We start from the raw sequence: 24,513 nt of genomic DNA, 5'->3' as shown, positions 1-24,513 counted from the left end.
GAAACCACATAGGAAGCCCAGTAGTGAATAATTTAAATTGGTATACTTGAAAGTAACTTTTCAAAAATTAACCAGGCACCTAAGCTTTCTATATCAGGTTATCTTTTTCTACGTAGACCAGATAATTGTGAAATTATGTAATCACAGATGACTGGTGGTTTATTATCAGTCTCTTTTATAGGCTGTTGTTTGATTAATGAAGCTGGGCTTGGTGGCTCACACCTGTAATCCCAGGAATTTTGAAAGCCAAAGTGGGAGGATTACTTGAGGCCAGGAATTCAAAACCTGCCTGGTCAACATAGCAAGACCCTGTCTGTACTAAAAATTAAAATAGTTGCTGGGCACAGTGGCTCAAGCCTGTAATCCTAGCACTTTGGGAGGCTAAGGTGGGTTGATCACCTGAGGTCAGGAAAGACCAGCTTGGCCAACATGGTAAAACCTCATCTCTACTAAAAATAGAAAAATTAGCTGAGTGTGGTGACAGGCACCTATAACCTGACTACTTGGGAGGCTGAGACATGAGAATCGCTTGAACCTGGGAGGTAGAGTTTGCAATGAGTGCCATTGCACTCCAGCCTGGGTGACAGTGAGACTCTGTCTCAAAAAAAAAGTCAGTGGTTTGTACCTAGAAATTAGGGAGAAATTTTAATAAAAAATAAATGAAAAATAAAAATAAATTAGGTATAGTGGCATGCACCTGTTGTTCTAGCTACTTGAAAGGTTGAGGCAGAAGGATCACTTCAGCCCGGGAGTTAGAGGCTGCAGTGAGCTATGATTGTACCCGTGTGCTCCAGCCTAGGCCACAAAGTGAGTCCCAGTCTCAAGAAAACAAACCAGTTTTGTGTAGAGCATTTCTACATGTGTGCTGTGCTTCGATGTTAGTGAAAAGATACTATTTTTTTTCCTATATAGTTTTAAACCCAATGAAGGAGTTATCATAATAGGAGCCACAAACTTCCCAGAGGCATTAGATAAGTAAGTATTAAAAGAAGATCTTTGTGAAATAGTGTTACATGCTAGAAAAAGTACATTGCAAAAGATCACATTGTATGATTCCATTTATATGCAACATCCAGAATAAGCAAATCCACAGAGACAGATTAGGTTAGCTGTTACCAGAGGTTAGGGAGAATGGGGAATGGCTGCCATTGGATATGGGATTTCTTCTGAGGGGATGGGAATATTCTAAAATTAGATTGTGGTGATGGTTGTGCAATTCTGAATACTTTAAAAACCGCTGAAGTATTTACTTTAAATTCTGTTAAATGAATTACATCTCAATAAAACTGTTAAAATATTTTTGTTGTATGTCACCAAAGTTTTATATAGAGAGCATTTTAAAAATAAATTGACTATAGTATTGTAACTAGGTTTAAAGTTACTATGAAAAAAGTTTTATTGTAGAAGTTACTCATATTTTCATTTGATCAGTAGTTTGCCATTGCCTAACACTCTACTAACAGTCTGTACTTAGCACTCGAGATGGATATGTGGTTCTCATAGTAGTTTATTGTAGAATTATTTCTTCCTGGACTTAGTTACTTGCATGCTTTTATTTCTGAGGAGTAGGCTACCTAGGTACACACATGTATCTGAATGAACCTTTGTTCTGCCTTCTGGTTATTGACACTGCTACTTAAGCTGTGTTTTAAAAGGAATTATCTGAATATTTATGTACAAAAGTCCATCTGTTCTCTGGCTGCCATTGGGTTCCCATTCATGTTATTAGGATGTCAATCTTGTTGAATTTGAGCTTTAACATAGTCAGTTTATTAATTTATATTTTCCTTTTCATTCTTCCTGTAGTGCCTTAATACGTCCTGGTCGTTTTGACATGCAAGTTACAGTTCCAAGACCAGATGTAAAAGGTCGCACGGAAATTTTGAAATGGTATCTCAATAAAATAAAGTTCGATCAGTGTAAGTCTAATTCTATCAAAGCAAACATTATTATTTCTATAAAGTGGTAATATACCTCTCCCCCTGTTTGTGGTTCTTTCATGATAAATGTATTAATGTTAAAAGGCCAGTTCATTTTTATCTTTTGTTTTTCCATTAGTATGTTCATTTAAAAGTCTATTCCTTAGTGTATACCCAGGAGATTCTATTGTTTTAAACTCTGATTCTAAAGAAAGGTTTTTTAGAGTATTCAGAAAGATAATATTTGAGGAGATATATGTGTGTTTGTGTGTGTATATGTACACACACACACACACACACACACATTTTTGAGATGAATGTAAAATGCAAATGCAAAAGAACAGAAAAGGCTGCCGAAACAGTAGCTCATGATATATTCAATATGGGGCCAAAAGAGAAGAAAGCAAATTATAAAATAAAACACAATTGAATTTATTACCCACTTGAATAATAAATGAAATTATTAAAGCTGCAGTAGTTTCAGAGATACTGAATCAATTCATTAAACTATATATGTTTCCTACAATAAAGGCAATTTTTAGTCCAAAGTATTTCCAGATGAAATTGATAGAAAAAAAAAATGTCTAAACTATGTCTCAGAACAGCTAGGTATTTTCCCTTGGAATTTTTTTTTTCTTTTTTTTTTGAGACAGGGTTTCACTCTTTTGCTCAGGTTTGAGTGCAATGGCACAACCTCCATCTCCCGGGTTCAAGCAAATCTCCTGCCTCAGCCTCCCGAGTAGCTGGAATTGCAGGTGCACGCCACCATGTCCAGCTAATTTTTCTATTTTTAGTAGAGACAGGGTTTTACCATGTTGGCCAGGCTGGTCTGGAACTCCTGACCTCAGGTGATCCACTTGCCTCAGCCTCTCAAAGTGTTCGGATTACAGGCATGAGCCACCTGGCCTGGCAGGCATGTGAGTTCTTTGTGAAGAGCTTTCTTTTACTTGTTTTGGACTTTTATTGTGTTTTCTTTTTACATTAGCCATTGATCCAGAAATTATAGCTCGAGGTACTGTTGGCTTTTCTGGAGCAGAGTTGGAGAATCTTGTGAACCAGGCTGCGTTAAAGGCAGCTGTTGATGGAAAAGAAATGGTTACCATGAAGGAGCTGGAGTTTTCCAAAGACAAAATTCTAATGGGTAGGTTTCCTTCGTTTTTTTTTCTGTCTTTTGCTTTTCATTGTGTTAGATAATTCATTTGCGGCAAATACTCTATTCAAACAGCTGAAGCCATGTTGAATCTAATCTTACTCTTAAGCCATGTTGAATCTAATTTTACTGTAAAAGTTCACTGTCTGGGTTTTCAAAATTTGTAATAAATGATTTTACAGAATTCCTAATTTAACAGTCAAACAAAATGCCAGTAAACTAACATTTTCTTGACAATACTCTTGTCAGTGATACAGACTGATTTTATAGTATACCACATTTATTAGTTCCGTCTCTTTCTTAGAATACCTTTTTTTCTGACTGGAAAGGTTAAAAATGTGATGGGAACATGAAAATATATACTTGACAACACCATAATTTGGCCTCTTATAAAACAAATATATACTAATGGCTTATATAATTATGTAGTTATACTGCTGATGGGGAGATGGGGCACATACACATTTCCTCTTTTCTGACGTTGCTGATAAAAAGAATGCTTAACTTTATCCTGTGCTTAATTTTCATTTTAAATCTTGGATTGGCTTAAAAACAGGTTAGTTAAGATATTCTTATTAAATTGGAAGTTATTTTATAGAAATAGAACTAAGTTTTCCCTTTTGATGTAAGAATTAAGATGATAAAGCCAGGCGCGGTGGCTCAAGCCTGTAATCCCAGCACTTTGGGAGGCTGAGGCGGGTGGATCACGAGGTCGAGAGATCGAGACCATCCTGGTCAACATGGTGAAACCCCGTCTCTACTAAAGATATAAAAAATTGGCCGGGCGTGGTGGCTCAAGCCTGTAATCCCAGCACTTTGGGAGGCCGAGGTGGGTGGATCACGAGGTCGAGAGATCGAGACCATCCTGGTCAACATGGTGAAACCCCGTCTCTACTAAAAATACAAAAAATTAGCTGGGCATGGTGGCGCGTGCCTGTAATCCCAGCTACTCAGGAGGCTGAGGCAGGAGAATTGCCTGAACCCAGGAGGCGGAGGTTGCGGTGAGCTGAAATCGCGCCATTGCACTCCAGCCTGGGTAACAAGAGCGAAACTCCGTCTCAAAAAAAAAAAAAAAAGATATAAAAAATTGGCTGGGCATGGTGGCATGTGCCTGTAATCCCAGCTACTCAGGAGGCTGAGGCAGGAGAATTGCTTGAACCCAGGAGGCGGAGGTTGCGGTGAGCCGAGATCGCGCCATTGCACTCCAGCCTGGGTAACGAGCGAAACTCCGTCTCAAAAAAAAAAAAAAAAGAATTAAGATGATAGTTTTGACAGTTTTGGTTTGCAGATAAATTGTTACAGTTTGTATGTGTTATAGAATGAATTCTGCCCATTTTAAAAAACGTTTACTCTGTTTAAAATATTTATAGGGAAGGCCGAGGCAGTGGCTCAAGCCTGTAATCCCAGCACTTTGGGAGGCCGAGGCGGGTGGATCACAAGGTCAAGAAATCAAGACCACCTTGGTCAACATGGTGAAACCCCGTCTCTACTAAAAATACAAAAAATTAGCTGGGCATGGTGGCGCCTGCCTGTAATCCCAGCTACTCAGGAGGCTGAGGCAGGAGAATTGCCTGAACCCAGGAGGCGGAGGTTGTGGTGAGCCGAGATCGCGCCATTGCACTCCAGCCTGGGTAACAAGAGTGAAACTCCATCTGAAAAAGAAAATAAAAATAAAAATAAAATAAAATAAAATAAAATATTTATAGGTTGGGTGTGTGGTGGCTCACACCTGTAATCCCAGCATTTTGGGAGGCTGAGGCAGGAGGACCGCTTGAGCCCAGAATTGTTGGAGATCAAGATCAGCTGGGCAACATAGCGAGACTCTCTCTCTACCAAAAATTTTAAAAATTAGCCGGGCAGTGTAGCATGTGCCTGTGGTCCCATCTATTCAGGAATCTGAGGTGGGAAGATTGCTTAAGTCCAAGAAGTTGAAGCTACAGTGAGCTGTAATCACACAACTGAACTCCAGGCTGTTTAAAAAGAAAAACAAAAATACTAAAGCTAGGCACAGTGGCTCACAGCTGTAATCTCAGCACTTTGGGAGGCCAAGATGGGCAGATTACTTGAGGCCAAGAGTTCAAGGTCGTAGTGAGCTATTATAAAAGTGACTTTAGGCTGGGTGCAATGGCTCATGCCTATAATCCCAGCACTTTGGGAGGCTGAGGCAGGTGAATCATGAGGTCAGGACTTTGAGACCAGTCTGGCCAACATGGTGAAACCCTGTCTCTACTAAAAACAGAAAAATTAGCCAGGCCTGGTGGCAGGTGCTGGTAATCTCAGCTACTTGGGAGGCTGAGGCAGAAGAATCACTTGAACCCAGGAGGCAGAGGTGGTTACAGTGAGCTGAAATTGAGCCATTACACTCCAGCGACAAGAGCAAGGACTCCATCTTTTTTTTTTTTTGAGATAGAGTCTCGCCCTGATGCCCAGGCTGGAGTGCAATGGCACCATCTTGGCTCACTGTAACCTCTGCCTCCCGGGTTCAAGTGATTCTCCTGCCTCAGACTCCCGAGTAGTTGGGATTACAGGTGTGCGCCACCATACCTGGTTAATGTTTTGTATCTTTAGTAGAAATGAAGTTTCACCATGTTAGCCAGGCTAGTCTCAAACTCCTGACCTTGTGATCCACCCACCTCGACCTCCCAAAGTGCTGGATTATAGGCATGAGCCACCGTTCCTGGCCAGGACTCTGTCTTTAAAAAAAAAAAATGACTTTAAGGAGAATTCATTTTTTATTTTTTAATTTTAATTTTATTTTTTGGGACAGTGTCTTGCTCTGTCACCCAGGCTGGAGTGCAGTGGCGCCATCTCAGCTCACTGCAACCTCTGCCGCCCAGACTCAAGCAATTCTCATGTCTCAGCCTCCTGAATAGCTAGGACTACAGGCACACTCCTCCTCACGCAGCTAATTTTTGTATTTTAGTAGAGACGGGGTTTCATCATGTTGGTCTGGCTGGTCTCGAACTTCTGACCTCAGGTGATCCACCCGCGTCAGCCTCCCAGAGTGCTGGGATTACAGGCATGAGCCACCACGCCCGAGAATTAGTTTTTTGTTTTTTAATATTAATCCCATGTCAGACACAGTCACACCTCAGTATCCACTGAGGGGGTGGGGATTGGGTCCACGACCCATGTAGATACTAGAAGTTAAGGATGCTCAAGTGTCTTTTATAAAATGGTATACTATTTGCATATAACCTACACAATTCTCCTGTATACTTCAAATCATCTGTAGATTACTAATACAATATAAATGCTCTGTAAATAGTTGTGTTATACTGTTTTTTTAAAATTTGTATTATTTTTTATTGTTCCTCTTCCCCATACTTTTTTTTTTTTTTTGAGACAGAGTTTCACTCTTGTTACCCAGGCTGGAGTGCAATGGCGCGATCTTGGCTCACCGCAACCTCCGCCTCCTGGGTTCAGGCAATTCTCCTGCCTCAGCCTCCCGAGTGGCTGGGATTACAGACACACGCCACCATGCCCAGCTAATGTTTTGTATTTTTAGTAGAGACGGGGTTTCACCATGTTGACCAGGATGGTCTCGATCTCTTGACCTCGTGATCCACCCGCGTCGGCCTCCCAAAGTGCTGGGATTACAGGCTTGAGCCACCGCTCATACTTTTAATCCTTTCTTGGTTGAATCTATGGATGCACAACCTGCTGATAGAAAGGGTGGAGTGTGTTTGATTTGCAGATAAGAATGTGTTTTGTTGATTTAAATATACCTTTCTAGTGGAGTATTTTATTTACTTAATTAAATTTTTATCTTAGGTCCTGAAAGAAGAAGTGTGGAAATTGATAACAAAAACAAAACGATCACAGCGTATCATGAATCTGGTCATGCCATTATTGCATATTACACAAAAGATGCAATGCCTATCAACAAAGCTACAATCATGCCACGGGGGCCAACACTTGGACATGTAAGTTTTTTGTAGTTTTTTTGTTTTCAAACATAACTTTACAGAAGCTTTTGTAAGAATAGCTGACTAAAACATTTACAGAGAAAATTTGACTACATCCTACATTTTTGATACTTCTTTCACTTCCTGATTTGTGAAATTTATAAAGACTATTTTCTTAATATAGTTCATATTATATATTTACATTATAAAATTTGAGTAATGACAGTAAACCTTCTTTTTTTTTTTTTTTTTGAGATAGGGTTTTGCTCTTGTTGCCCAGGCTGGAGTGCAATGGCACAATCTCGGCTCACTGCAACCTCCGCCTCTTGGGTTCAAGCAGTTCTCCTGCCTCATTCTCTAGAATAGCTGGGATTACAGGTGCCTGCCATCATGCCCAGCTAGTTTTTGTATTTTTAGTAGAGATGGGGTTTCACTATGTTGGCCCGGCTGGTCTGAAACTCCTGACCTCAGGTGATCCACCCGCCTCAGCCTCCCAAAGTGCTGGGATTACAGGTGTGAGCCACCACACCCTGCATTCTTAAATATCTAATTGCTCTGCTGCCCCCAAAGAGAAGATATTAGTAAGTGATTTAGTAGTTTCTCTAAAATTTTTCTCATTCAGTATAGGTTTATCAGATCTTTCAAATTTGTAGACATTTAAAAAATTTCTATGCACTTGGGGAGAAAACAGTCCTATTGTAGCATTATCCACCTATTGTTATTGCTTTATAATGGATTTTTAAATTTTCTAATTGCTGATTTTTCATCAATCCCCTGATGACCAGCTTTCAGCAACATGGTATGAAGTACTTCTCATTTTTATTTTTTTATTTCCCCCAGTCTTAAGGTGCTGAAATTCTGATTTTTTAATGTAACTATCTCAGAACTGTATCAGAATTTCTTTTCTTTAAATTTTTATGTTGTTTTATAGAGATGGGGGGTCTCATGATGTTGCCCAGGCTGGTCTCAAACTCCTGAGCTCAAGTGTTCCTCCCACCTCAGCCTCCCAAAGTGCTGAGACTACAGGAATGAGCCACTGCACACAGCCTGTATCTGAATTTCTTTTCTTACTTTTTATCTGATTGGTTTTTAACAGGTGTCCCTGTTACCTGAGAATGACAGATGGAATGAAACTAGATCCCAGCTGCTTGCACAAATGGATGTTAGTATGGGAGGAAGAGTGGCAGAGGAGCTTATATTTGGAACTGACCATATTACAACAGGTTAGCTTTAAAGAATAGTTTTAGTTCAAATTATATGTGATCTTAAAGATGTTTAAAAAAAAGTGTTGTATGTTTTTATTTTAGGTGCTTCCAGTGATTTTGATAATGCCACTAAAATAGCAAAGCGGATGGTTACCAAATTTGGAATGAGTGAAAAGGTAATAGATTATTTTAATCATATTCACATATCAAATTACATGCCAAGTGTTGATTTAAGAGATGGTTCTGATTATAAATTGGTAACATTTACTTTTTCTCTCTCTTACTCTAATGGTTTGAGGTTGCTTATTCTGAACATTGTTATTCTCCGAATAAGGAAAAGGAGACTTTTCTTAGCTCCTCAGAATGAGCTGCCCAGACAGTAATGATCACTTCATGAGTTAAGTGATAAAGCAAGGTGAATTCCTTTCTTCCCATATGGTGTAAAAGAGCCTACTTTCAGAGTTGGTTACTTTACCATTTCCATATATTTCATATTTTCATCTTCTCATTGTTCTTGAAGTACCATTATACTCTGTGAATGATGGATATCTATATTTGAAGTAGCTGCCAAGGTTTTTTAAGAAAGTACTCAGAACCAGACTTAAAATGATTTTAGGCTGGGCGCAGTGGCTCACACCTGTAATCCCAGCACTTTGGGAGGCTAAGGAAGCTGCATTGCTTTAGCCTAGGAGTTCTGGACCAGTCTGGGCAACATGGCACAACCGCATCTCTTCAAAAAATACAAAAATTAGCCAGGTGTGATGGTGTGTACTGTATTCCCAGCTACTTGGGAGTCTGAGTTAGGAGGACTGCCTGAATCCAGGAGGTCAAGGCTACAGTGAGTCATGGTCATACCACTGTACTGTACCCTGAGTGACAGAGCAAGACCCTGTCTCAAAAAAAAAAAAAAAAAAAAAAGATTTTAAATTTTCTCTTTTGTCCATACTTTTACTATTTTGATGTTAGTGGGTTTGTGGGGTGTTTTTGTTTTTTTTGTTTTGTTTTGAGATGGAGTCTTGCTCTGTTGTCCATACTGGAGTCCAGTGGCATGTTGTTGGCTCACTGGAGCCACTGCCTCCCCGGTTTAAGTGATTCTCCTGCCTCAGCTTCCCAATTAGCTGGGAATTACAGGCATCTGCCACCACACCTGGCTAAATATTAGTCTTTATACTTTGAGAAGAATGTGAAAGTTTCTTATCCCTCAAACACTGTTTGTTTGTTTGTTTGTTTGTTTGTTTGTTTGTTTTTGAGATGGAGTCTTGCTCTGTCGCCCAGGCTGCAGTGCAGGGGCACAGTCTTAGCTTACTGCAGTCACTGCCTCCTGGGTTCAAGTGATTCTCCTGCCTCAGCCTCCTGAGTAGCTGCGATTACAGGCACACACCACCATTCCCAGCCAGTTTTCGTATTTTTAGAAGAGATGGGGTTTCACCATGTTGGCCAGGCTGGTCTTGAACTCCTGACCTCAGGTGATTCACCTGCTTCCACCTCCCAAAGTGCTAGGATTACAGGTGTCAGCCACTGCTCCTGGCCTTAAATGCAGTTTTTCTTGTCTCCCATATATTTGCTTCCTTATATATAGGATAGTACTTTGTCTTTTAAATTTGTTGTTGTTTGGGGGTTTTCTGTTCAATTACTTTCTTCCTTTTGGTTTTAGCTTGGAGTTATGACCTACAGTGATACAGGGAAACTAAGTCCAGAAACTCAATCTGCCATTGAACAAGAAATAAGAATCCTTCTAAGGGTAACGATAATATTTTTCTGTGCTTATTTATTTTCTTAGGAGCCATGTGCTTAAATAGTTAGGTTCTTAAAAAATAACAACTGAAGGGCCTCTGTTCACTAGAAACATCATTTTAGAAAATAAAGATAATAGTGACCATGGTGCCTGGGGAAAACATTAAAAAATAAAGATAATAGGTGCACCATTTTAGCTATGATTTAAATGTTATTAAGGCACCTTCTCTCTGTTCATAAAATGGTACTTATTTTCTCCTAGACGTGGCCTAAGAACAGTTTTATATATATATATTGTGTGGTTGTAAAAATTCAGTCCTCAGGGTGAGGGATAAAATAACTACATATGAGGTACAGTGTACTACATGGGTGTGGGTACACCAGATTCCTAGACATTATCACTATACAGTTCATCCATGTGACCAAAAACTACTTGTACTCTGTAAGCTGTTGAAATAACAACTATATATATAACATTTTGTATACATGTAATAGAATGGGAAGAGTATTGTTTATTCAGTCTTGTTTTCTCACTCTTGACATCTATTCAACAAATAATTTGTTTTTTTTTTATATGGAGTCTTGCTCTGTTGCCCAGGCTGGAGTACAGTGGCGTATGATCTCGGCTTGCACAACCTCCTTCTGCTGGGTTCAAGTGATTCTCCTGCCTCAGCCTTTTGAGTAGCCGGGATTACAGGTGCATGCCACCATGCCTAATTTTGTATTTTTAGTAGAGATGGGGTTTCACCATGCTGGCCAGGCTGGTCTTGAACTCCTGACCTCAAGTGATCCACCCACCTCCGCCTACCAAAGTGCTAGGATTACAGGCATGAGCCACCACGTCCAGCCAACAAATAATACTTTTTAAAAGTTTTAGAGGCCGGGCGCGGTGGCTCAAGCCTGTAATCCCAGCACTTTGGGAGGCCGAGGCGGGTGGATCACGAGGTCAAGAGATCGAGACCATCCTGGTCAACATGGTGAAACCCCGTCTCTACTAAAAATACAAAAAAGTAGCTGGGCATGGTGGCACATGCCTGTAATCCAAGCTACTCAGGAGGCTGAGGCAGGAGAATTGCCTGAACCCAGGAGGCGGAGGTTGCGGTGAGCCGAGATCGCACCATTGCACTCCAGCCTGGGTAACAAGAGCGAAACTCCGTCTCAAAAAAAAAAAAAAAAAAAAAAAAAGTTTTAGAAAAGATTTACTAGAGATGAGGTTTTGCTGTTTTGCCCAGGGTGGTCTCAAATTCCTCAAGCAATCCTTCTGTCTTGGCCTCTCAAAGTGTTGGGATTACGGACCTGAGCCACTGCACTCAGCCAACAAATATTGGTTATTTGCTTTGTTCCCAGCAGTGTACATGTACTGATAATACAGTATAAATGAAATTCCCTTTTGCTACAGTGTCCTTTATAGAACAATGTAGAGAAATATGTAACGGTAAATTCAGTGGGATCAGTTACAAGGTACTATGGTAAACCAGGCATGGTGTAATAGATGCTGGGATTAGATTGGTGAAAGTGGAAATGGAGAAATTTGGGTGGGTTCAGGAAATACTGAGTTAGTGGAATCAGTATGTCTTTGGATATGGGCAGTGAGCATAGTTAAAGCTGTTTTCTAGATTCCTGGCTCATGTAACGTATAATTGTTTGTTCACTGAAGAAATAAGTTTAGTAGGTTTTTTTTTGGTGGTTGTTTTGTGGGTTTTCTACTTTTAAAGGGATGGGACTCATGATGTTGCCCAGGCTTAACTTGAACTCCTGGGCTCAAGTGATCTTCCTGTCTCAGTCTCCCAAGTAGCTGGGGCTACAGGCACAAAGTACTGTGCCTAGCTCCACGATTTCAGTTTTTTGTTTTGTTTTGTCGAGACAGAGTCTCGCTCTGTTGCCTAGGCTGGAGTGCAGTGGCATGATCTCGGCTCACTGTGACCTCCACCTCCTGCGTTCAAGTGATTCTCCTGCCTCAGTCTCCTGAGTAGCTGGGATTATAGGTGCCCATCACCACGCACAACTACTTTTTTGCATTTTTAGTAGAGATGGAGTTTCACTATGTTAGCCAGGCTGATCTCGAACTCCTGACATCAGGCTACCCACCCGCCTTGGCCTTCCAAAGTGCTGGGATTATAGGTGTGAGCCACTACACTTGGACCGATTTTGCTTTATATATGTCGAATTTAAGACATCTTAGTTGGAAATAGATGTGGTGACTTAGTGGAGAAATTGGTTATGTATTGCATTTGTATTTGAATGTTGCAGTTACCCATTCATTAAGGCAGGTCTTTTTTTTTTTTTTTTTTTTTGAGACAGACCCTTTCTTTGTCACTTAGGCTGGAGTGCAGTACTGCGATCTCCGTTCATTGCAGCCTCCATCTCCCAGGCTCAAGTGATCCTCCCAAGTAGCTGGGACTATAGGCATATGCCACCATGTCTAACTGATTTTTGTATTTTTTTGTAGAGAGTGTTTGACTGTGTTACCCAGGCCGGTCTCGAAATCCTGGGCTCAAACAGTCCACTACTTTGGCATCCCAAAGTGTTGATATTACATTTTTGAGCCACTACACCCAGCAAATTAAGTTTTAAGAGTAAGACTGACCAGGCTGGGCAACATGACAAAACACCATTTCTACAAAAAGTAGAAAAATTAGCTGGGCATGGTGATGTATGCCTGTAGTCCCAGCTACTTAGGAGGCTGAGGTGAGAGGATCACCTTAGCCTGGGGAAGTTGAGGCTGTAGTGAGCTGGGATTGCCTCACTTCACTCCAGCCTGAGCAACAGAGTGAGACTGAAAAAAAGAGAGAGATTGAGCTGAGTGCCAAGAGGCTGAGGAATGTTTTTTTTAGATGGCACAATAAAGAGGTTTGGATAGCTCCATAGTCAAATGGTCTGAACTTCAACAGAATAGGAATAGTGCTTTATAGAAGAGGGTGGGTTAGTATGGTCTGAAAGTGGAAATACCAAGATACTGGAATCAGTATGTCTTTGGATATCAGTAAATAGCTCACATCTTTACTGTGAAGTATCTAGGGTAAACATGAACAAATAGCACTTGAGAGGGCTTAGGGAGTGCATTTTCTGCAGGAGAGAGCCTAGGTTTGATTAAGTCAAGGTGGTAGAGGAATGCTTTAGAGTAGTTAAGGTTATGGAAAGTTTGTATGATGGAAAGATTCAGAGAGTGTATAGAAGAGGTGGTCTCTGCTTTCTCAGATGTTTATTCTCTTTTCCTTACTATTTATGTTATAACGCACAAATTTATGTTATAATGCACAAATTATCTCTACTGTAGAATTAAGATTCTTATGATTTTATAAATATAAACAGATTTCATATTTTTTAGGGTACATAAGGTTTTTCTTTTCCCAGTGACTGTTTTTGCCTGTCTACATTTGCTGCTGCTTATATATGTCCTTTTCTATTTCAGGACTCATATGAACGAGCAAAACATATCTTGAAAACTCATGCAAAGGAGCATAAGAATCTCGCAGAAGCTTTATTGACCTATGAGACTTTGGATGCCAAAGAGATTCAAATTGTTCTTGAGGGGAAAAAGTTGGAAGTGAGATGATAACTCTCTTGATATGGGTGCTTGCAGGTTTTATTGCAAGAATATAAGTAGCATTGCAGTAGTCTACCTTTGCAACACTTTCCCCTCATTCTTGACGTGGTGTAATTGAAGGGTGTGAAATGCTTTGTCAATCATTTGTCACATTTATTCAGTTTTGGTTATTCTCATTATGACACCTATTGCAAATAAGCATCCAATGGCAAATATATTTTAAAAAAAATAAAGAACTATCAGGATTGAAAACAGTCGTTTGAGGAATGTCAATTAGTTATTAAAGTAACTAATGATGTTATGGTTGGTTACTCTACTAGATGGGATAAAATTGTGCCTTTAGCCTTCTATAGTCATCAGTGGAAACTTAATTAAGATGCAGTAATTATGATCCATATTGACCATAAATGTTTTTTAAATCTAAATAAATGTAGAGAATTGTAAACATACAGTTGGGATCAAAAGCAGTCTCGGAAACAGAGCCGGGCATGTAACCTTTTGGCATGGTGCAGTGGCTCACGCCTGTAATCCCAGCACTTTGGGAGGCTGAGGCGGGTGGATCGCTTGAGGCCAGGAGTTCAAGACCAGCCCTGCCAACATGGTGAAACCCTGTCTCTACTAAAATACAAAAAAATTGGGCTCAGCATGGTGGTTCATGCCTGTAATCCCAACACTTTGGGAGGCCAAGGCAGGCAAATCACCTGAGGTTGAGAGTCTGAGACTAGCCTGGCCAACATGGTATAACCCTGTCTCTACTAAAAATACAAAAATTAGCTGGGCGTGTGGCAGGTGCCTATTATCCCAGCTACTGTGGGGGCTGAGGCAGGAGAATTGCTTGAGCCCGGGAGGTGGAGGTTGCAGAGAGCCGAGATTGTGCCACTGCACTCCAGCCTGGGCAACAGAGTGAGACTCTGTCTCCAAAAGAAAAATAAAAATAAGTAAAAATTAAATACAAGAAAAAGCCAGATGTGGTGTTGCACACCTGAGATCCCAGCTACTTGAGAGGCTGAGGCACGAGAACTGCTTGAACCTGGGAGGTGGAGGTTGCAGTCAGCCAAGATCACAAGAGCCACTGCATTCCAGCCTGGGCAAGAGTGAGACTCTGTCTCAAATGATTATAACCTTTCAGAAATGCAATGTGCATTTTCGTGTTCTCTTTTTTTCAGCATTACTGTCACTCTCCCTAGTTAATTGTATTTCAGAGAAGCAGTATTTTGTTAAATAAATAATCTCATTCTGAATAATGTCCCTCATTTTGGCTATAATTATGCTTGGTTTCAAAAGCAAAATTAAACAAAAATCTTAGTCCCCTCCAAAGTGAACTTTCTGTTACCCTGGGTTGGAAATGCCAAGTTGTGTTTACTTTTCATTCAGATTTTGTGAATATGAACATTTTGTTACAGGATTTACAGATGAATATTTAACTCAATAGAAAAATTATTTTAGAGCACATTGTATTGGTTTTACAACCAGATTATATTCTTGATGTTGACTTTATTAAAATGATCTACAATTTCCTAATAACTTAAGCTGTATATGGTCTTCATTGAAGAAGATGGATATTGTTACAGGAAGTTTGTTTTCATTATATTCTTGACCTTTTGGGGATAATCTTAAATCTTAATGTAATTTCAAACTGACAGAATGTTGCCAGCATAATACATGGAACTCTCATATACCCTTTATCCAGATTTACCAATTGTTTTCATTTTGCCCATTTTTTATTGCCCAAACCTGTTCTGTCTCCCTCTCTGTATGTACATATACGATACTGATAAAGTCTTATCTGACTTAATTTTTTAAAATTATTTGAGAATCATGTTTTAAGCCTGCAGCAGCAGAACATGTGAATATTTATATGATAAAGATGATACTACCTTCTGATTACATTCCATGAGTTAAAAATAGTTTTATATATGTGTGTGTGTGTGTGTGTGTGTATATTTTTTTTTCTTTTTTTCTTTTTTTTTTTTTTTTTTTGAGATGGATTCTCACTCTGTCGGCAGGCTGGAATGCAGTGGTGCGATCTCGGCTCACTGTACCCTCCACCTCTCGGGTCCAAGTGATTCTTCTGCCTCAGCTTTCCGAGTAGCTGGGACTACAGGTACGTGCCACCATCCCAGCTTATTTTTGTATTTTTAGTAGAGACGGGGTTTCACCATGTTGGCCAGGATGGTCTTGATCTCTTGACCTCATGATCTGCCCACCTTGGCCTCCCAAAATGCTGGGATTACAGGCGTGAGCCACCATACCCACCCAGTAGTTACATATATTAACAGATTTTTCTTTGAACTTTTTTGTTGATATAATTCCATTCAATGATTTTCCAAAATCAAAAATATTTCTGTAATCTCCATAACAATAATCATGTGTTTGGTATGTGTGTGAATATATATCACCTTTAAATTAAGTTTATTCACTTTTTTTTTCTTTTTTAAAACCAAAAAACATTTTTTTCATTTAAAAAAGTATTTAGAACACATAAGGCAACATTTATTCTTTTTTTCTCATCTTCTGGTATGGGATCTGTTGGGGGCTCCTCCACTGTTGCACTGTTGCTCTCCTGGCCAGTGTTGGCTATCACTGGTTCCTTCCTCCGCCATACTGTCGACCCCCTCCTGCCCACTCTCCTTGTCCTCAGGAGTAGACGTGCCTTCTTCACCGTTCTGTTGGCTCTCTGTTGTTTCTTCAAGGTGTGTCTCCTCTGTCTCCATTGGAATGTTCTCGCCATCCTTCTTCTCCTTGCCTTTGTTGGCTGCTTGTTCTTCCTCAGGAACGATGCTGCTCTGACTGCGTTCAGCTTGCTCTGCTGCCTCCTTCTCCCTTTCCTCCTGCCTTTCGCGGGCCTGTTCCTCTGCCCGTGCAATCTCAGCTGCAGTTTTCTCCATATCCACTTCTACTTTCAGACAACACAACCTTTTAAGTTCATCGTTAAATGAATCTGTGCTTTCCAGGACTTTCCTCCTCTTCTCCTGGTGTCGTTCCTGAAGAAGTTCAGCTTCTAGTTTTTGCTGATGAACCATTAAGGACTGGACCTGTCATTTGAGGACCTGCATTCTAGCTGTTGTGACAAGTGACCGAACGTCTGGCACCACACTCTCACTAAGGATTTCACTGATGAGGCGATGGTTTCTCTGGAAATGGACAGTGGCTGTATGCTTCATTGAAAAGCCGTCATCATAATCATCTGGATCTTCAGCAGGCTGAATGCTCATGTACGGTTCTCCTTTCTCCATGCGAGACTGTCTCTGTCGACTTTCTTCCTCTAAAGCAGCTTCTGCACAACTTTTTGCATTTATGTAAGCAAGGTACGCGGGGAAATTATGATAGGCCTTCATAGATTCATTGTACTCTATCTTTTCTGCTTCATATTCGTTTAAATATTCTTGTTTTTCTTCCATCAGTGAGATCTCGCCACATGCCACCAATAATCTTGCCAATCTCCCACAACTTTAGGTCAGGGTTGGAAGCCTTTACTTGGTCCCAGACCTTTCTGCTGTACCTCATGTAGGCCATCGGCGGCTTGTCTGGTGGCTTTGGAGGTTTTGGAATCGTAATACCAGAGGATGCCGTGACCCAGCTGTTGGTGCCCCGGTTCCCTCCCAGCCTGTAGTTGTAGGCGAGATGACTGTGTGGATTGTATCCCACATACCCTGGTGTGCTGGGCATTTGTGTTGCAGGAGCTGGGGTGGGAGGTGGGGCATAAGATGGTCTTTTTGACATTTTGGAAGATTAAGTTCTCAGTTCCTTAAGAATGAATCTGAGACACCGCGAGCAGAAAAAGCGCCCGCAGCTCCAGCTTCGCTTCCCTTTCTCTATTCACTTTTTTTGAGACAGAGTTTTGCTCTGTGTTTCCCAAGCTGGAGTGCAGTGACGTGATCTCAGCTCACGGCTACCTCTGCCTCCCAGGTTCAAGCGATTCTCCTGCCTCCCAAGTAGCTGGGATTACAGGTGCATGCCAGCACGTGTATTTTTTTTTTTTTTTTTTTTGAGATGGAGTTTCGCTTTTGTTACCCAGGCTGGAGTGCAATGGCGTGATCTTGGCTCACCGCAACCTCTGCCTCCTGGGTATAGGCAATTCTCCTGCCTCAGCCTCCTGAGTAGCTGAGATTACAGGCACGCGCCACCATGCCCAGCTAATTTTTCATATTTTTAGTAGAGACGGGGTTTCACCATGTTGACCAGGATGGTCTCGATCTCTTGACCTCGTGATCCACCTGCCTCTGCCTCCCAAAGTGCTGGGATTACAGGCGTGAGCCACCGCTCCCAGCCACTTTAGTATTTTTAGTAGAAACAAGGTTTCACCATGTTAGCCAGGCTGGTCTTGAACTCCTGACCTCAGGTGATCGGCCCACCTTGGCCTCCGAAAGTGCTGGGATTATAAGCGTGAGCTAGTACGTCTGGCCTACTTTTTTTTTTTTTTTTTTTTTTTTTGAGACAGAGTCTGACTCTGTTACCCAGGCTGGAGTGCAGAGGTGTGATCTTGGCTCACTGCAACCTCCACCTCCCAGGTTCAAGTGATTGCCAGCTTCCTGAGTAGCTGGAATTATAGGCATGTGCCGCCACACCAGCTAGGTTTTGTTTTTTTGTTGTTGTTTTGTTTTTAGTAGAGACAGGGTTTCACCATGTTGGCCAAATTGGTCTTGAACTCCTAGCCTCAAGTGATCCTCCTGCCGCAACCTCCCAAAGTGCTGGGATTATAGATATGAGCCTCTGTTCTCAGCCAAACTTACTATGTTTAACAAAGCATCTGTTGTCTTGGTATTTCTTTTTCAGTATGATTTTTGGTCATGTAATATGGCTTAGTTTTTATGCACTAGTGCTAGGCTATTTAGTCATACTATTTGTCCATAATCATTATCAAAATTAACACTGTTAGTACTGGAGGAACTAATCCAGGGATTTAGAAGAATTATCTACACTATTGCTAAATTAATAATAGGGGCTGGGTGCAGTGGCTCACTGCACTTTTCAGAGGCTGAGGTGGGTTAGGAGGATCACTTGAGCCTACAGGTTTAAGATCAACCTTGGTAATATAGTGAGGCCCAGTCTCTACAAAATAAAATCTTAGCTGGGCGTGGTAGTGTGTGCCTATAGTCTCAGCTACTCAGGAGGCTCAGGTGGGAGGATAGATTGAGCTTAGGAGGTCAAGTCTGCAGTAAGGAGTGGCACACCACATCACTCTAGCCTGGGCAACAGAGTGAGACCCTGTCTCAAAAAATACATGAATAGGGACACAAGTAAACCCTTTCTAGACTTCAGTTGATTAGAGCTGTTATTTCCCCTTTTATCTTGTTGAAAGCATTCTTAAATGATTATACTAAAATTCAGGAATGACCTTGTGAGGTTCCTCTTTGCTGTCCTCATATTAGTTAACTGTGAGGTTATATTCTTGGTTCTTTTAGTTTCTCTCCATATTTCTCTCATCTGCTGATGCTGCTTTATCTTTCCTGCCAGCTCTTTTCTGTTCAGGATGAATTTCCAGCTACTTCCTCTGTTTCTCTGTAGCATTCAATTTATACTTTTGTAGCAAGCTGTTCTCCGTTGTTTTGATGTCTGCCTTTTCACATCTGATGAATTCTGGGAAGCTTATTTGAACACCTTTGCATCTCTAAAACTAAATGGAATACTGTAAAGGTGGACACCTAATACCTTTTAGTAGGTATTTCCCTCACCGTAAGGCAGAGCACTGGAACAGATGAAACAGACTTTCCAAGGAAGGTTAATATAATGCTATAGGGAATAGGAGTATTATATGACTTTTTCATCTCAAAAAGTATCCTAATGAATATCACAGTAAAAAGGCCAATGGAATGTATTCTTGGAAACTGATTTCTTTAAGAAGGGAAAACAATACTGGATAGGATTATGAGCCAGTATAACATACTATCTGTCACTTAGAAGGGTCTATCAAATGTATGTAAAGAAATTTAAAATTTCTAGCATGTGAAATTATTTAAGGTGTTTTAGATTGATTTCACACAAGATGTACTCTGTCTTTGATCAGCCAGTTGCCATTTAGATTCTAAATGATAAATATTGTGTAAGTTCATTATTAATGAAAGTCCCTTAAAATTCAGCTTCACAGGACTAGAGTTACAGCAGTCTTTTATATACCTGTATCTTAATGCTGAAAGACTTAAGACTTGATTGTAAGACTAGAAAAATATGTTGGTGCACTTACAGAGAGTGGGGCAGATGGAGAAGCAGTTACATGGGACTCATGATATTTAAAGACTTCCGGTGATGAATCATTAATTTGACATCCATGTCAAATACTTTACGTACCAAGTTTGTACAATTAAAACCCACAGGTTGCCTGGACACGGTGGCTAACACCTGTAATCCCAGCACTGCAGGAGGCCGCAGGCAGATCACATGAGGTCGGGAGTTCAAGACCAGCTTGGCCAACCTGGTGAAAGCCCATCCCTACTGAAAATACAAAAATTAGCTGGGTGTGGTGGTGTGTGTCTGTAGTCCCAACTACTCAGGAGGCTGAGGCATGAGAAGTATTTGAATCCAGCAGGCGGAGGCTGCAGTGAGCCAAGATTGTGCCACTACACTCCAGCCTGGGTGACTGAGTGAGACTCTGTCTTGACAACAACAAAAAAGCCCACAGGTTCCATTGACTATTGATTATATAATAGGGACTATGTAATTAAAGTGGGTGACCATGTTCATGCGTTCCCTTAGGAAGAAAGTAGTATTTCTGGGTTTTGTTTATTGGACACCTAATAGAGTCTTTAAGTTTAATAGATGTACCATTAGCAGTCAGATAAATAAGGAGGCTGTGTGCGGTGGCTCATGCCTGTAATCTCAGCACTTTGGGAGACCAAGGCAGGTAAATCATGAAGTCAGGAGTTCAAGACCAGCCTGGTCAACATGGTGAAACCCCATCTGTACTAAAAATACAAAAATTAGCTGGGCATGGTGGCAGGCACCTGTGATCCCAGCTACTCGGGAGGCTGAGGCAGAGAATTGCTTGAACCCAGGAGGTAGAGGTTGCAGTGAGCTGAGATTGTACCATTGCACTCCAGCGGAGCGACAGAGTGAGACTCCGTCTCAAATAAATAAGAAAAAAAATAATAATGGGCTGGGCATGGTGGCTGACGCCTGTAATCCCAGCACTTCGGGAGGCTGAGGGAGGAGGATCACCTGAGCCCTGGAGTTCAAGGCCAGTCTGGGCAACGTAATGAGACCCTGTCTCTATTTATAAAAATAAAAAAATGAAATGGAGTATTTCATGTTATAAAGTGAAAAATGTTAAATGTGGTGGCTTATGCCTGTAATCTTAGCACTTGGGAGGCTGAGGCATGAGGATCACTTGAGCCCAGAAGTTTGAGACCAGTCTGGGCAACATAGTGAGACCCTGTGTCTATTTATAAAAATAAAAATGAAGGTCACGCATGGTGGCTCACACTTGTAATCCCAGCACTTTGGGAGGCCAAGGCAGGCAGATCACTTGGGGTAAGGTTTTCAAGACCAGTCTGGCTAACGTGGTGAAACCCCGTCTCTACTGAAGGTACAGAAAATAGCCAGGCATGGTGGCAGGTGCCTGTAGCCCCAGCTACTTGGGAGACTGAGACAGGAGAATCAGTTCAACTTGGGAGGTGGAGGTTGCAGTGAAGCCAAGGTCGTGCCACTGCACTCTAGCCTGGGCGAGAGAGCAAGACTCCACCTCAAAAAAATAATAATACAATAAAAATGAAATGGAATATTTCATGGTATGAAGACATAAAAAAGGCCAGGTGTAGTGGCTCATGCTTGTAATCTCAGCACTTTGGGAGGCTGAAGCAGGAGGATCAATTTAGCCCAGGAGTTTGAGGCAACCTGGGCAACATGGTGAAACCGTGTTTCTACAAAAAATACAAAAATTAGCTGGCCGTGGCAGCAGGTGCTTGTAATCCAGGCTAGTTGGGGGAGCTGAATCACTTGAACCCGGAAGGCAGAGGTTGCAGTGAGCAGAGATCATGCCACTGCACACTAGCCTGGGTTAGAGAGCAAGATTTTGTCTCAAAAAAAAAAAAAAAGAAAAAGAAAAAATTATCTTATTTTCCTGTTTCCCATATCTCATGCTTCTTTTTATACACTGTCCTCTGAACCTACCAAATGATCAAATCAAGTGGAGAAATGTTTTTGTATTTGAGTAAATTGATGTCTACTGGCTAGGGCCTATATTTAAGTAGAAACGGTTACAATGCAAAAAGTACGAATCATGTGGACTCTGAGGCGATGGATGGTGAGGCCTCTCTGTAGTCCCCTTTTGTTACTGAAGAACTCCGTTTAAGTTGACACATTTTACTTAAATGTTCTTGTCTTTCATGCTGCTTCCTCTTTTCTGCTCTGCAGAAATGATTTTGCAATAAAACCTCAAATTTTGCCACTGTTGTCATGAGGCATGTTAAAAACCAGTTGTTCTTAAGCCTGAGATGCTTTTTCAAAAAGAAAAAAAAAGATGCTACACCAAAGGAGCTGCAAGAATTCATTGACATGTAAAGGCATGAGCCAGGGCGAGTACCACTGGAGTTGGATTTAGAGGGTGCTCGATCAACTAGGATGGAATATCAGACTGGATAAGCAAGAATTCATTTACATGGAAGCTTTCTGGGGGGGACACAGGATTTAATACTATAGCAAGTGGCCCAGGGGATAGAGGATACACTTCTCGGTTCAATCTTAGAAGAAAGCAATTGCCCAAGCTGTGATGGGGAGATTACCAAATTGCAGAGTTCCAGCACTAACCAAGTGTCCTACATTTCACTTTGATACTGACACTAACTACGCAGAGTTAGTGTAGACTCCACAGGTCAAATGTCTTTTTTCTTTTCTTTTTTTTTTTTTTTTGTTTTGTTTTGAGACACAGTCTTGCTCTGTTGCCAAGGCTGGAGTCAGTGGTGTGATCTCGGCTCACTGAAGCCTCTGCCTCATGGGTTCCAGTGATTCTTCTGCCTTAGCCTCCTGGGTAGCTGGGATTACAGGCATGTGCCACCACACCCGGCTAATTTTTGTATTTTTAGTAGAGACAAGGTTTCACCATGTTGGGCAGGCTGGTCTGGAACTCCTGATCTCAGGTAATCTGCCTGCCTGCCTTGGCCTCCCAAAGTGCGAGGATTATAGGCGTGAGTCACCTCCCCACGCTGCCCCAGCCCACAGGTCAAATTTCTTAATCCAACAACACACCAGCTACAATCCTGGCTTCAGGCTACCTGTACTACTGCCCAACTTGACTAGAAATTTGGGGGTTTCTGTGACTCCTCTTCATGTTCAATAATGTACTAAAATGATTCAAAACTCAGGAAAGGGCTATACTTATGATCACTCACTGGTTTATTATAAAGATACAAATGAAAAACCAGATGAAGAGATACATAGGCCAGCAAGATCTGGGGGTGACGGAGGTAAAGCTTCCATGCCCTCTCCAGGCTGCCACTCTCTCAGCATATAGAAATTTTCACCAACGAGGAAGCTCCCTGAGCCTCATGCTTCAGTTTTTACAGAGTTTTATTATTGTAAACATGATTAAACCACTGGACTAAAATTGATGTCCATTCCCATTGCCCTCCTGGCAAATTATGGGGACTGAAGGGGACAGGACTGACAGCTCCAACCTTTTAGTCACATGGTTTCTGTCTCCCATGACTATCCTCCTTCCTGAATCTGAATCTATCTAGGCCCTCTTTCCCTCAGTCAATCAGCTCATTAGCAAAAAATCAGTAATTGTCAAAGACATTCATTATGAATAACAAAGACACAAATTCCCTGTATCAGGAAATTTCAAGGGTTTTAGGAGCTCTACGCCAGGAACTGGGACAAAGACCAAATGTGTTTTTATTATAACATCCTTTGACAGGCATTTTATTTATTTATTTAGAGATGGAGTTTCGCTCTTGTTGTCCAGGCTGGAGTGTGGTGGCGTGATTTTGGCTCATCACAACCTCTGCCTCCCAGATTCAAGCAATTCTCCTGCCTCAGCCTCCTGAGTAGCTGGGATTACAGGTGCCTGCCACCATGTCTAGCTAATTTTGTATTTTTAGTAGAGATGGGCTCTCTCCATGTTGGTCAGGCTGGTCTCAAACTCCCAACCTCAGGTGATCAGCCCACCTTGGCCTCCCAGAGTGTTCAGATTACAGGTGTGAGCCACTGCGCCTGGCCTGACAGGTAATTATTAAGGAATAAAGAGGCTCAGGGAAGTGTCTATGTTGGAATGAGTATGTTATGTGAGGCCAGAAGATCCAACGAGGATTATGTTTCTGGGAGGGCCCAAGGAACACACCAAGGCCAGCAGAATGCAGTAAGGTTGGAGGGGAAGCCAAGGCAGTTGTGAAGACGGTGAAAAGAACATTGTGTCCCTAGACGAAACATAGATGTTTGTGCACTAAAGGTGCTGCTTAATACCTATAACTAGAAAAAGGTAAAAATGGAGGAGCAAGAAAACGAGAGTAATTGACCCAATAAAAACTCATGATCTCTTGCCAGTTTTCAGATCAAGATCTATGTGACTGAAGTAGATGCCTCCCACAAGGAAGCACTCTGCAATACCATGACCACTATATACTTTGATCATTTCCCCAGTCTTTCTCTAAATGGACCTAAAGTCATTTACTTGGATGACTCTACACTGGGGAAAGGAAAACCCCTAGATATTTCAAGGACTTTTAGACAGACATAGGGTCTGAGATGACATTAATACTGGGGTATCCAAAACATTATCATACCCTGTTGGAGTGGTGGTTTGTGGGGACCAGGTAATAAATTTAAAGTCTGTTTCATAGGGTCTGAACACTCGGCAGTGGTCCTTTACTGAGTCTCTGAGTGTATGACTGGAATGAATATACCTGGTAGTAGAAGTACCCCCATTGTGAAGTACTTGGTCTGTGAGATAAGCGGTACCATAGTATAAAAGTCCAAGTGGAGGCTAGATGTGGTGGCTCGAGCCTGTAATACCAATACTTTGGGAGGCTGAGGTGGAGCATTGCTTGAGGCCAGTAGTTTCAGACCAGCCTAAGAAACAGTGAGACCCTATCTCTACAAAAAAAAAGAAAAAATTAAA

General features: G+C 41.4%; 1 protein-coding gene and 1 pseudogene across 1 annotated transcript in view; one reads left to right on the top strand and one right to left on the bottom strand.

The window, feature by feature from the left end:
- The window catches only part of YME1L1 (YME1 like 1 ATPase), a 45,937-nt gene extending 31,230 nt beyond the window's left edge, over positions 1-14,707 (top strand). Inside the window, exons 12-19 of the mRNA XM_003930685.3 lie at positions 913-975; positions 1,807-1,919; positions 2,905-3,060; positions 6,844-6,995; positions 8,074-8,200; positions 8,285-8,358; positions 9,837-9,923; positions 13,329-14,707. Coding sequence (XP_003930734.1) covers positions 913-975; positions 1,807-1,919; positions 2,905-3,060; positions 6,844-6,995; positions 8,074-8,200; positions 8,285-8,358; positions 9,837-9,923; positions 13,329-13,472 — 916 coding nt within the window. The 3' untranslated portion in view covers positions 13,473-14,707. The remainder of the gene's footprint in view (positions 1-912; positions 976-1,806; positions 1,920-2,904; positions 3,061-6,843; positions 6,996-8,073; positions 8,201-8,284; positions 8,359-9,836; positions 9,924-13,328) is intronic.
- Positions 14,708-15,883: 1,176 nt separating this feature from the next.
- On the bottom strand, positions 15,884-17,273 carry LOC101027979 (SWI/SNF-related matrix-associated actin-dependent regulator of chromatin subfamily E member 1 pseudogene; annotated as a pseudogene).
- Positions 17,274-24,513: the final 7,240 nt, after the last annotated feature.

This window comes from Saimiri boliviensis, chromosome 8 (assembly GCF_048565385.1).
Source record: "Saimiri boliviensis isolate mSaiBol1 chromosome 8, mSaiBol1.pri, whole genome shotgun sequence".
NCBI lineage: Eukaryota > Metazoa > Chordata > Mammalia > Primates > Cebidae > Saimiri > Saimiri boliviensis.
This window is presented reverse-complemented; position numbering and strand designations above follow the sequence as displayed.